We start from the raw sequence: 14409 nt of genomic DNA on the forward strand, positions 1-14409 counted from the left end.
CAGGGTGGATTGATTTAAATCAGAGCTGTTTAAGTCACTGATTTTTAGTTATGATTAAAATCAGCAAGCAGGAAACCTTGATTTAAATAATATTTTTCATTGTGTTTTTGCATTTATACTTTTTAGTTATTTTCCTAAATAAAGGTTAATTTTCATTGGTTGGTAACCATTAAAACATGTTGATTTGTAATTAAATATAGCCTTTACACTAAATTGGGGCTTCTTTTTGCAAACTAGAATATGGCATATGTGTAAAAAGCAACAAAGAGTCTTGTGGCACCTTATAGACTAACAGTTGTATTGGAGCATAAGCTTTCGTGGGTGTACACATTTGTTTATGTAATTATATATAGCTGAACCTACATTTATTCAGATTCTTAATTTTTTATTTTAGGATGTGGTGGCTTTTGCATTTCTTATTTTCTAGATTAATTTTTACTTGTGATTTGTGTCACGCTTTAATTGGATAGAAATTCAAATTCAATTAAAAATGCAAAAAAGCAGCATTTTAATTTTTTTATTTAATAAAATTACCTTAAATGCACTTGAAACATAAACAAAGTGTATCAAAAAAAATTGCCATATATATTTTGCGTTTAAAATGAACTGATTTATTAAACAAAGGAAATATTATCTGTAGTTAGTGAATTAAATTGATTGTTTCTGGTCACCATGTCCTTCAAGATTTTAGACTGAGTAGACCTCATTGTCTCACACCTAGTTTTTATTCATAGATTGGAAGAGGAAAACAAGTTTTCCTGCTTTTTCAACTCCTAATTGGTTTCTTAACTTTGAATCAGTCATTGAACTGATATAGTTTAATACACTGAGGTGAAGAAAACATTCTCTGTACCAGCAGAAGAGGCTACTGCTGTCAAAAGCTGGTTTAACACTTCCGCAAACTCTGATTCCAGGTGCTTAGCCAGTGACTTTCACTAGTTCAGTGGCTTGGACTTTCTTTAAAACTTGACAGGAAATATGTACTAGATATTATTTATTGTATGCAATTTAAATTATAAGAAGTTTTGGCTTTGAGATAAGTTGCCAATTTCAGATTTAATTTTAAATAGATTTATTTTTTAAATATTTAATTTAAATAAAGAAATAAAAAAATATATTTTTTTAAATCACTGATTTTATCTACCCTGAACAAAATAGCCTGACAAACTGTGTAGATGCCTGTACCTCTAAAGAAAGTGATCTAAAATACTGTGGAATGTCCAGTATTGCTGACACTGATTTAAATACATAACTGCAGTTGTATTCCTCTTCAGGATACAAACCACTCACTTTGTCTGAGCGACTTAAGCCTCATATCCACAGATTCGGAACTGCGGGAAAACTCTAATACAGTAAGTCTCCATGCCTCTCCCATAATTTGAGATTTCGTCTTTATTATAGAGCGTTTGCCCCATCCAGAGGAATGCAGGGTTTAAGTATTAAAAACTGGTTGGTTTTGTTTCACTTGCTCTGTCCTTTGGTATTATCTGCTTTTGGTCCCCATTTTGTTCCTGTTGTCTGGGCATGGCCTCTCTAGTGAGAGGGGCATTGCAACAACTTATTCTAGGAATGATGCCAGTGCAGTTCAGTGGATTTTTTTGGCAGAATGCATTACATCATGTGCTGACAAATGCATGCACTTCCTACACCGCCCTTCTGATTCCTTTCCTACAGTTGGATTTCACCATCTGTCATTATGAACTATTGCTGCAATCCTATTGGGTGAATTTGGCATATACAGTGCATCTGATTCTGACTACTGAGGCAGAAGCCGGTAAAATTGTAATACCACATACGATTTTAACTTTTTCTTCACAATATTGTCTCTGTTAAGTGGGGACAATTCCTTTAAAAGCAAAGCAATCCTACTGTTCTGTTTCAGTGAATTAGTAACGTTTTATGTGGGCAGAAGTAAATTAGGCTGGATACAACAATGTAGAAATAATTTCATTTTAAGTCACTTGAGAGCCAGAGATCTAACTCTGACCAGCTCTGAGCTGTTTGGTTAACGGTAGCTGGATAGTTTGTGAAATGGGTAACCTGTTTATATGTCTACACATTTTATGCTATTTGCTCTGGTTTGGGGGAATCTGTGTCTAGGGAAGAACCCATTGCAAAGACTTCAGGCAGAAACAGATAGAAGAAAACATTAAATCGAGCTTGTCCTTTTGGCACTTGCAGCTAGTTAAGAGCCTTATGTTGGAGTCAGAATTAGCACCATTTGCTTGTACTGCTGTAGTCTCTACCATTTGGCTTTTCCCTCCCCAGCCATTTCTGTAACTTGCATTTTGCATCTATTGGTGGAATCGTATACTAAGGCTATAACTGGCTGTGACACAATCACTTAATTAGGTTGCCTCCAGGTGTTGCTGAAAGAGATTGCATCCTTTTGCAAGTTTATCTGGGAAGAGACTTGTAGGTACTTGTAGGAGTCTGTGCAGGAAGTAATTCCACCTTGCTGGCATCTCAAGCACAGACTTTTCGTTGTTTGTTGTAAATGTCCCCGTAACCTGAAAACAGACTTTCTAATTCAGCAGAGTGAAAAGGAAGGATTTTTCTCCAGAACTAGCAGTGTTCCTTTAAAATCTAACCTTATGGCAAAACTGTTCCCATCTAGTGGGGAATGTGGCCATAACTAAATCTTGCATAGAGAAGAATTAGACACTATTGAGGGGCTGGTATCTTTTAGTGGCGCTGGCTCCTGGAGCCATTTAACAAATCCTGTTCCAAGAACAGTTCTGACATTACAGGTAACACTGGTGCACAGACTAGGAGGTAAACTAAGCAGAGCCATGAAGGCTTGTGCATAAGAAAGTTTCCCAAATGATAGGGGTAAAACTGATATAAACAATTCTAATGTTTCAGATTCTGCCCAAGTATTACAAACAACAAGGGGTTAAAATGAAATTCAGCTACAGAAGAATAGTTAAGTGCCCTTTTAAGGGGTTTGTTAAGTTCAGAGTTATGCTTAAGTTCTCTATAAAGGCTTGTTCATTTGATTGGTGAATTTGCGTCATGGCTAATGCTAGCTAACTTGCATCTTTCATGTTGTGTGCTAGTTGCATAAAGTACAAAGTACCCTGCCCTTTCTGAGGGTGGCCCATTAAAATAACTGAGCAAACGATTGCAACATACATATGCTAGATGACTGGCATTTATGCAAATAGTTTATTAAGATTGGGGAGCTGTTGTTATCTAACACTTCTCTCTCCTTTTTCTCCTCCCCAGACACATGGACGAGATCTTAGCACAATCTCACCAGCAAGCATTTTTGAATCTATGTTCCAGAGCCCAGATCATACAGCAAATCAGGAAGATTCTCAACAGACAGGTACACGTTGTATCTGTGCAATCTGAGAGACCTTCCCGCCTATCCGTGCAGACGGCTAATTCCGTTTATGCGTCTGACTGAGAATTATTGTCTAGTGGATAATATAAAGCCTTAGTAGAAACCAGACAGGTGTCCCTTTGAAAGGGCTGGTGGGGAGCATTGCCAGTTGAATTTATTTTGATTTTTAAAGTAAATAGTATTCATAGTCTATGGAGTGTTGGGACAGTGTCACTAGAACTGAGATCATGTTTGCAGCAGCTTTGTGTGTCATTCTATGGCACTGAAAATGGTGCTGCTGGGCTTATGTTCCTTATAAACTCCTGTACTAGGTTTCCTCTTGGAGCAGGCATTTATGGCTGAATGACTGAAACCATCTGTAGAAGGGAGTTTATAATAGAAATACTTTCAGCTCCTGAGAGCTAATGGCTCTAACAGTGTTATTGGCTTCCTAAATTTGGATATAGAAAGGTCCCTGTCCTGGCTACCTAAAATGTCCCTATTTCATTGGCTTGCGTTAATGAGTTTTGTACAGGGCTTTGACTATGAAAAGCATTGTTATTGGCATTCTATTTGCTAGAGGGCAAGTTAGCCTTAGTTTCTCAAGGTTCAGTGAATAGCAGTTTTTCTGGACCATGTGAGACTTGGTGTATTCATATTTCTTCTTTACTTTGTTTCCTTTGGCAGCTGCCTTGATTGAAAGTTTTAACGGTGATGCAGACTCAGTAACTACTGTTCAGCCTTCTGTAGGAGATTCAGCATCTTTATCTCTCCCACTTGTACTGCAGCTTGGCATCTCCGAGCCTTCTCACCCAGCACTACAAACCTCCGCACCCCCTCCAGCTCCCACCTCCATAGGAACCAGTTCACAGCAAGCTGCGTTTGGAAATCCTGCGACTATTTTACAGTCCCCAGAAGTGCCTGTTCCTCACAGCACACAGTTTGCAGCCAGTCACCAAGACTTTCTGCCGCACACTCAGACACCACCACAGCCCATTGTACAAGGACTTTCAGTGGTTGCCGGAGCCTCTGCTCCAGCCGCGTCGAGTGCCACTGAGCCTCTGCCGGCTGTGGTTCAGTCGGTGCCTGTGGGTGCGAACTCTGTTCTGACAAGTAACCCGACGATCACAATCACTCCATCTCAGAGCACTGCTATTCTCCAGTCCAGCATAGTCATGGGAGAACAGAACTTACAATGGATTTTAAATGGTGCCAATGGATCTCCCCAGAATCAAGAACAAATGGTTAGTATTTACCATCACATTGCTGAAAGACTGTTCAAAACATTCATGTTCCTCACATAGTGCAGGGGGCTGTTTTTTAATAGAAAAATGTCTAACTTTAGTATATTGGAGAGGTACAGGATTCAATCCCATCCCAGGTGTGTCTGCTTCAGTTTTGGGTAGTGGTGATGTGAATGGCTCTGTACAGATCACAAATTGACAGTTCCTGCCCTGAAAAACTTAAAAGGTGGTTACGAAGGAGAAAATCTCTGGAAAATCCAGAGATGAGGAAGATTTAGTGGGTTGTTTTCTTCTTATTATTGTCTGACAAACTCCCTTGAATAGGCCTCACAGAGGACGTGGACTTGCTTCACCTGGGGCATTGCAGTGTGAGGCCTGAGAGTAACTTGTATTTAATTGTTTTATATCCATCTTTGTGACAAAATAGAAGCACAGAAACTCTATAGTGTTTTCAGCATTGAGGCATTTTATAGTCTATACAGTTCTGTAGCTTAATCCTATTGCCTCATAAATCGGAGGAGCCTTGAATATAAGGATAACGAAAAATCTTCTGCAAAACAAGGATGTGTCTGATGCTAAGTGGATCTGTGGGTTTGAGACCTCAAGAACAGTTTGTGTTATTCTTTTAAGTAGTGAGCCAATGCCATCTGAAAAGCTTCCTCTGTTGTGAATGCCAACAAATAAAGAGCCATTGATATGAACGCTCTGGAAAAGATGGATTATTGGTTAAATATTAATTAATTTTGTTGGAAGTGTGAACAATGTGTGTTGGCAAATCCACAGCACCTCAGTTCAGCGTCTCAGGACTACCTATGTCATTGTCTCGGTTTTGTGATATCCAGAACATGGAAGTCCCCATATCAAACCAAACTACTTAATTTGTAATCCAGTTTTCCAGTCATTTCTCTTGCTCACAGCTGTTTGGAGTTTGCTGTTGCTTAATGGAGATCTGATTTTAACTGCATCAAATGTGTTTTTATTTTTTTAAAGCCACAAGTTCCAAAGGTGGAGAAGGTCTTTTTTACCACCACATTACCAGTGGCTGGCAACACAGGTATGTGCATTTGAAATGCAACTTCTTACCCTTTTATAGCCCGGTGACATTCCCTTGGTAATAGGTGACATCTCCTTGAATAGTACTTGTTGGGGTGTTTTAATTGCTAGTTAAAAAGTCCAAGAAAACCTTTCAGCTTTTTACACTCTTAAAAGGCACTGGTTTAAGCCTAGTTCACTTTAGACTCATGTTTGACCTTATTGGGGGTACTTGCATTATAACATTAAGAAGGAAACAAAGATAATACTGAAGGTACTGGGGAGAAATTTGCAAAATATATTGTCTTGATTAGTTATCTCTTTTATTAAAAATCATATGGTATTCTAATGTTGTGTGTGTATGAGATGAAAAAGTCAAAGTAACTCCTTTAAGTTAGATAATTAATGTATTCACTGAGATTTTAGAGCACTTCCAACCTTAAATCCTTACATGAGGGGAGAGGGAGCGGCTGATCATTTACATTGTTTAATCCATCCAGCACCAACCGTTTGTTGGCTGACCACCTCTCTGAGCTGCATCTAATAAAATATACAGTCACATATATTTTGTTTTTATCTGGCATCTTTCATACACAGTATCAGATGCTTCACAAAGTCAGTCGTAGGCTAAAGGGGCTTTAAGATGAGATTTAAAAAGAGGAAAGGAGACTGTGTTAAATAAATGGAGGAGCACAAGTGAAAGAACCCTCCCTGCAGTCACTAGCAGGAAAGCAGAGCAAAGAGAATGAGCAGGAAGATCGCTGACTTTGAGGTGATGAGAAAGGGAGGCTGGTGTGAGGCCATAGTACCATCCCTTGGGATTGTCTCTGCTTTAAAGGGACAGAGACATTTAAACAGAAAAGGGCTTTAATTTTTAAACACCACTCTGCTTAAACCCCTTAAAGCTGGTTTAAAACATTAAGTTGGCACTCGGGTAGCTGGTGCTGAGTGCTGTATAAAAATCTAGATATTGACACTGGGACTCCTAAACCCCAGTGTCACAGAACACGTAACCTTTCCACTGAACGGGTTCTCCTGGCCATCGGCTGGGAAACACCAATGTTCTTGTGAAATGCCACACAGGAACTGAGCAAGGTAAGCAACGCTCGCTGTGTGAGCTGTGGAAAGGCCCCACTTCATCCTGTGACTTTGGGTCAAGTCCTGTATTAGAAGAGGAGGAGTTAATGACTGAAACCTAGGCAGGCTGAATGCTGCTCCTCTGCTTAGTAGTAACTAGCTGCAAAGAGCTTGGCGTGTTCATGGGATCAGTGCTGAGCGAATGCATCTTGACACAGCTCTGACTACCTGTTACCTTCATTGCCTCTTACAGGGCTCAGCAGATTTATAGTTACCTGCTTTAGCTCGGAGTCTGGTTAATGGCGACTTGGGTTTCTGCAGTTCCCCTAGCTTTGAGTTAGGGTTATTCGAAATGCTGTCTGCCTTTTTCTGGATCTCGTTGTTGTTGTTGTTTATATGATGCCATAGGTGTGCATGTTACTTGAGACAAACAAACATGAAAGTTTCTTGCTATGAGGAGCTTACATCTGAATTAAACCTAAAAGATTACTTGTGTCTCACTGCACTGAGATTATGCAGTTCTCTCATTTCTGCGCCTGTTTCTTTCTATTTCACCTTCAGGAAACTCTGTTCAGCAGATTGGTCTCAGCGTTCCTGTTATCATTATAAAGCAAGAGGAGGCTTGCCAGTGTCAGTGTGCCTGCCGAGACTCTGCCAAGGAGAAGGCAACTAGTAAGAAGGGATGTTCCTCGCCTGACCCGAAAACTTTGGAGCAGCCAACTCTTCAGCTGCAGCCTCAGACTTTTCCTTCCTCCTCCTCCTCTTCCTGTGAGCCCACTGGTCAGATGGCTAACCCTTCCGACTCACAGACTGAAACATTAAGTGCCATAGATGTATCAGACTTCCTGTCCCTCCAAAGCCCTGAAACCCCATCCAATCTGATTCCAATTGAAGCACTACTACAGGGGGAGGAAGAAATTGGTTTGAATAGCAGCTTCGCCAAGTAAAGATGCTCCAGATTCTTCTCCCTTGCACCTGGAGGCTAAAATCCTCCTCCTTAGAAGCAGACACTGAAGGCTCAAGAGTTTTTTCTTTTTTTGAAGTTTTTTGGCCTACTTCTGCTTCTCGGATGTCATTTTAGTCACGTCCCAGGAACATCCATCTTTGGGAGTTGAATCTTTAAAGAAAAAAAAAAAAGATAAAAAAAGCTAAGTTATATATGAACTGTTTTGGCTGCACTGTCTGTCACTTTTGCTTGTTGTCATATGTGAACATGGAAGTTAAGGTTACTCGTCTGCATAAAGATTATAAAAAGAAAGGGGGTTTTAGTTTGTCAGTCTCCTGTTGCACATCATTTTATGTTTGGGGGTTTTGGTACTGGCAGCGAGTGGGTCTTTTGTTACAACTTCTTGGGTCTGTAATCTCCTTTTGTCTCCTTCTGTGTCTGATACTGACCATGCACTATAGTAGAGGCCCAGAGAATGACGTTTCTCTAGCAGAAGATGGTATTATTGTAGTAGGAGTTGTCTGATCTGGAGCTTTTCTGGAGTGATACTTTAAGATGCTTTTGTTATTCATGGGATACTTGTCCCATCACCCCGTTAGTGGGAGGAGTTGGCTGTTTGTATGATGCTAACACTAATAGCAAAGCCAACTGAAACCTTTGGGGAGTTCCTAAAGAAGAGCATGAGGTACTTGTGCTCCTGCTGTGTTCATTCATTTGATTTAAATCAGGGCAGAGAGTACATTTCAGATCCATTGCTTCCTAATTTAGAAATGTGGTCAGAGCCTCTGCCTATGTAGAACCTGCTCTGTTTGCCTCTTCTTGCAGAATGCAGTGTGGGTTTCACATGTGGTGATATTGGTGCCTGTTGTTGTGTTGATCAGATTGGTCAAAACAACATCTGACTTTCTGTAGAAACATGAATCAGGCTTTAAAAATCCACATCAAATTCATCAGGAGTGCAACAACTTTGCAGGTAAATCTCTTCTTTTGTTGACGATGATTCCTTGTCAGCATGTAGTAAACTAGAATTCAGTGAGCATGTCCTGTAACAGTCCAGAAATGCTTCCTCTTTTCTGCTAAACTCTATAATCCCTGCCTGAATCTGCCTCCAACCTGCTGTAGTGTCAGCTCTCTGTGCATGGGGCTATTTCTTGACTAAAATGCATTACACAACTTAATAGTTTTTCATATCAAGCTGAAACTCTATATTCTAACTGACTCAGGGTAAAAAAAACCACAAACTCCCCTTCCACCAAAAAGCCTGTAATGTTGCAATAAATGCAGTCTCATTTTAAGTGGTTTATTTATGCTGCATTATTTTAAAAGATGTAATTTTATAGTATTTTATCCCTCTGTCTGGCTTTGGCTGTGAGTCTTTTTGTGTTGAAGGAAAGAATATTAAATAGTCTTTATTCAGTTTACGGTGTTAGGTGTAGTGATATGACCATAAGCCAAATAATGCTGAGCAACTGTGTTCATTAGATTTAAGGATGCAAACTCCTGGAAGGTGGAGGCCTTTCCCTTCTCTCCCTTCGGTTTTCTTCCTGTTTACTCACATCTTATCAAAGCTGTGCTCAGCATCTGTTCTTGGGGAGGATCTTGATAGAGCAGCCAAACCTTCCTTCTTAATGTACTACATTGAGGTGTCGGCTTCTAAAACCCTCCAGAGAGCTGTGTAGCCTTACCAACATCTGGCATATTCTTAGGCTGGGACAATGACTTCATCTCTCGTTCTGTCCAATTGCAAACTGACTGCCTAGGTGCAGACAGAATGAATGTAAGGGGGCAGGCTTTCAGGCAGTCTGGAGCTCTCCCCCAGTTATACAATGTGGGAGGATGAAGGCATAGGGGCAGTGAAATGGGTGACTTGTAACTGTGAAGAGCAGTGACAATACTAGAACAGTACACTCTGTCCTGGGTAGCCTAATGACTAGGGCTCATGGGATGGTAATAGGACTGGAAATTCCCTGGCTGCTTTTCCTTTCCTGCAAGTGTTGGCTCCTAGTGCAGTAGTGTGGGACGTACCGCAGGGTCGGGGTGCGTATGGGTTCCTCCTACTGTTGCTGTAGCACTAAGATTTGCATCTGTAACATATGAACTAGCAAAGCATTGCAGTGTTTTCTTCTCTCTGTGACACCACCCCACCCTGCTGGCCAGTACTGCAAAGGGATTGACTTGGGCTGGCATCTCACAGCCTTCGCTCGGGGCACAGGCAGGCCAGCAGCAGTGAGGGTGGCTGTTGAACACGCATGAAATAGGCTTGAATCTGTTTAGCTGAGAATGTCTTTGCAAGAACTTCTGACAATTGTCCAGTTTCAAATTCTGCTTTGAAGTTGTGTGGAAGTGGGAGGGACGGGGTCAGGGCAGCAATCTGGCAGCAGTGAGGCACTTGCACCTTTGTCTCTGGCTCTGCTTAGGTATTTGAGAGAGAGAGAGAGAAAGTAAAAGTGTAAAATCCCAAGTCCTGCTGGGGTCATGGGAGTTTTGCCATTGAGTGCAGAAGGACGAGGATTTGGCCCTAGATCTGAAACCTTGGGCACCTGACGGACTTGGTGGCCCTTCCTTCGGGGACACTGGGTGTGCAGTTACTCGCGTGTGTGAATATGTGCATCCGACCTGGGGTGGTTCGGGAATGGTCTAGAATAGTCTCCGTTTAGGTCAGGCTAAGAAGGGCTCCAAGGACGGCAGAGTAGTTGGGTTTCATCAGCACCTGGCCTGTCCCAGCACAAAGACACGTGTCCCTTAGGCAGCTGCTTTGTTAATGTTCTTTGCTTTTTTGACTTGTGCTCTATTTGTCTGAATGTTAAATTATGCTGCATGTGTCTAAAGCACTCCCAGCGCCCTGCCCTGCCGGCTCTGGTACTGCCCGAGACGCTGCACAATCAAAAGCCGTGCCCAGCTGAGGGTATCACCTGCAGACTGGTGGAGGAGCCTGCAAGTGCCTGGCAGGGAAGCGCAGTCTTTGCAGTTACAGCTGAGCCGTCAGAGCCCCTGGCCCCAGGGCAGCTGGAGGCTTTTCCCTGACTCAATAAATTCACAGCAGTATGACAAAAGGAAGGGAAGGTTTCTACCTTTTGAGACCTGCAAATGCCAGGTGTGACATCAGACTCTCAGAGAGGAGTATGCGCTGTCAGGCCCCTGAGATTGTTGTGAACGCCCTGTACAATGTATACAATTTGTGAATTCTTTTCCATATCAGTCTTCACAGCAGAACTGCACTGCTCCACATAGCTCTGTGTTTAAGCATTTGCTGTTCGATGGCTAATGGAGGTTTACTTGGTTCCTATGGCTTCTAGATGGACACAAAACCTAAGTAGAGAACTGATCTAAATACCAACATTGGTAGCTCTAGAAGGCAAGTAAGTAACCCCAGTGATCTGACTGGACATGCAGCTGGAGGTAGGAGAACTCACTCTTCATGCTTGTAGATGGTAGAGGCTCCTAGGGACAGAAAGTCAGCATTTGTTCAGGGCTGGTACTGAATTACATAGAACAATGTACAAACTGGGAACTTCTGTAATGCTGACTGTGTCCAGAAAGACTAGTTTGCAGAACCTCATACCAGTATCTAAAATGCACTTTAGGTTATTTTATCTTTAACCCAATTGCTGCAATTTCTTTTGTATATACTTTCAGAAAGTTTATTTTTGCTCTGATTAAAAGTTAACAGGGGTGTGCAAAGATGAGCACTTATCTTGGTGCAATACGTGTCGCTAAAGATCATTGTCCCATGTGGTTGGTCTGTCTGTCTAACTGAATTTGTGTAGTAACTAGCTCAATGGCCTATCGCCCTACCCTGTCTACACACACACACAATTATGCATCCTTAGCAAAAGTCCAATCTATGCAAAACTTCCACTGAGAGCACGGTGCTTTAGCAGGCCTGTCCTCTCAAGCTTTCTGATAAGCTGCTTGTCACTTCGGTTAGAAGTAATAGGTTGTTTTTATTTGTTGTGTTCATCTGTATGTCCCCCCAATCTTATTTCAGAATGAACATGAACAGACGTGACAAACTGTTCCTAGACAGGCATGTTGCACCTTTTAGAGTTTGTCTTCACAATCATTTTCGATGTCATGTTATCTGCCTTACTTCGCTGAGAATAACTCTCCAGCAGAATCATCAAATATTGTTTTTGCAACTGCAGCAACATTGTTAACCTGTTTACAATACTCTTCCTGTACCAGTTAGAAGCAAGCATTGGCAAATGAACTCCTGGCCGGCCTGCGGGTCTGGAACTGCTTGAGGGAGGGGGCACTGTTAGTTTAAGGTATAATTGGCCTCGGAGCTCATAGGTGATGGAAAAACTAGTCTCTTATGGACAATATTATGCAGGTGGAAACTGAAATGGGAGGCAGCACAGTCCATTGTATAGGGCAGTGGATTGGGAGCCAGGTAAGCTAGTCCTGACTCTGCCACTGACTGGCTGTGTGACCATGGGCAAGTCACTTAACCTCTCTATACCTCAGTTTCCCTCATCCATAAAATGAGGAGAGTGATGCTCATTCACCCTTGTAAATGCTCTGAGGTGTACGAATGAAAAGGGCGAAGTGCGGAGTATTACCAATACAAGCTAGCTGGGCAGAGCAGTTAATAATTAGTCAATTGGGCTTTGAGGCAAAAACAACCATTTCTTTAACACAACACATTTCTGATTGCATTGTTTTTAATTGTATTTTTCCTCAATATATTTTGGAAACAATGTCGAGTTTTTATAAATGTTACTGTAGTCATTACTCATGGACAGGGCTGAACTTTTAACTTTTTTGCATTGTCTTGATATAAATCATATGTTCTAGAAGTTGGATTCTGTGTCTGCACTGAGAAATGCAAACTAAACTGGATATTTATGTAGTAGCATACATAGTCTAAATGTGTGTGTTCTTGGAACTAGTTTAAAAATCCCACACCATGCTTTTGATGGTGTGCAAGCTGGCCAAAATTTGGTTCATTATGCAGTGTACACTTTCTCAACTAAATGCAGTTTCTACTTTTTCTTACGATAAATTTTTTTCATATGATCTTTTTCAGCAAAATCAAGGGTATGTTTTTGCAGTCTCGTAGCTACAGTAGCTGGTATTCAAAGGTTTTCCTTGCTCTGTAGCTTTGTGTCCTTCCACCTGCTTATAAAGTGAAGCTATTCAGTTGACCCTTATTTTGAAGAGAAAATAAGAGCTGACATTTTGCTTTATTTACACAGACTAGCATCAGTTAGGAGGGCAGGGAGCTGCTGGTTAGTTATTGAGCATTTGCTTCAGCATTGATCGCTGCATAATCTTCAGACCAGCAAATCTAGGAAGAGTTTAGGATGTTTATTTACTGCTTGTGTTTTACACGTACTGGGAGCCGGGCAATGGTCTTGGAGATGATTTTAAAAAACAAACACATCAATTTCTCAAGTGTGTGTGTATGGTATTAAAGGAATTTATTTAACTATGAAACATGGGAACAAATGTACTTGCATTGAGCAACATGAAGATGTTAGTTACAGGTACAGTACTTCCAAAGGAAGAGCATCTCCAAAACCCAAAAAAGAGTAAATATGAATTTGTATTTTTGAAGAATGTAAAATGTGAAATAATGGTGTTTGCTTAATTGCTCATTTTGTATAAAGTTAATATTGTACTTTGAAATATCTGCTAAGAAGTGGAAATTAACATTTTTTGGAATTGAAAGCAATATTAATACTAATGGAATCCTAATTAAATGCTTATTTAAACATTGTGGTACTGGAGTCATTCCTCAAGGATGGATCAGTTTCTTTGGAATGTGAGTCTGAGCACTTTGCTCTCCTTTCCATCAGAACAGGCACTGAGACTTTGGAGTTTGAGAAAGAATAGTTTTCCTATGCAGTTGGATTTCTTTTTTTCCCCCACATACTAAAGTTTTTGGATCCACGACCTTCATGTTCATAAAGGTACTTTCCGGCATGTGGAACAGTTTAAGATGCATGCAAAGGAGTAAGACCAGCTGTTGTAAATACTTATGCTGTATACTACTCCCCCTACCCCCCCAAATAATCATAAGGGACAGCGTTCATCCAAAGACCCCAGAGTACCTCAGACTCAGCATACAGGGATCACTTCATTCACCCATGAAATGCAGCAGTTGTTCAGCAGTGCACACCCCCACCTTCCAGGAATTGAGGAATGAACATCTTCATCCATTTGAAACTGCAGAGGGAATGAGGAAGGTAAAATAGAATTGTTCTGTAGGGCACTCATTTTAGTATTACTGGTTAAAGGTGCTTACATAAGTAGTAGTCTGTGGTAAGGAGCATAAGTGGCAATAAAAGTAGAACAAGAGGCAAGTGATAAGGAGAATGGATTGGCCAATACACAACCAGCCATGGCACAAAGAATTTTAAACAAATTGAGCTTGGAAAATAAGATTGCCTTTCTTAGAATTTCAGGTACATAAGAGGATCTGGAGCAGGGGCGGGGGCAAACTTTTTGGTCCAAGGGCCACATCTGGGAATAGAAATAGTATGGCAGGCTATGAATGCTCACAAAATTGGGGTTGGGGTGTGGGTGGGGGTGAGGGCTCTGGGGTGGGGCCAGAAATGAGTTCAGGGTTTGGGAGGGGACTCCAGGTTGTGGCAGGAGAGAGAGGGCTTGGGCTGGGACTGAGGGGTTTGGAGGGCGAGAGGGGCTGGGTCCTGGGGAGAGGCTCGGCTGCAGGCTTCGGGCGGCGCATACCTCAAGCAACACCCGGAAGCAGCGGCATGTCCCTTCTCTGACTCCTACGCGGAGGCGTGGCCAGGCCACCTCATCCGCAGTCACCG

General features: G+C 41.5%; 1 protein-coding gene across 2 annotated transcripts in view; it reads left to right on the forward strand.

Moving 5' to 3' along the window:
- MTF1 (metal regulatory transcription factor 1) overlaps positions 1-13344 on the forward strand; it is a 30762-nt gene extending 17418 nt beyond the window's left edge. Inside the window, exons 7-11 of one of the 2 annotated variants that reach the window (XM_034754003.1) lie at positions 1275-1352; positions 3229-3331; positions 4016-4572; positions 5563-5626; positions 7243-13344. In XM_034754003.1, coding sequence (XP_034609894.1) covers positions 1275-1352; positions 3229-3331; positions 4016-4572; positions 5563-5626; positions 7243-7628 — 1188 coding nt within the window. In that variant the 3' untranslated portion in view covers positions 7629-13344. The remainder of the gene's footprint in view (positions 1-1274; positions 1353-3228; positions 3332-4015; positions 4573-5562; positions 5627-7242) is intronic. The other variant, XM_034754005.1, reaches the window with a different exon arrangement.
- The last annotated feature ends 1065 nt before the right edge of the window (positions 13345-14409 follow it).

This window comes from Trachemys scripta, chromosome 20, assembly GCF_013100865.1.
Source record: "Trachemys scripta elegans isolate TJP31775 chromosome 20, CAS_Tse_1.0, whole genome shotgun sequence".
In the NCBI taxonomy this organism is placed as follows: Eukaryota; Metazoa; Chordata; order Testudines; family Emydidae; genus Trachemys; species Trachemys scripta.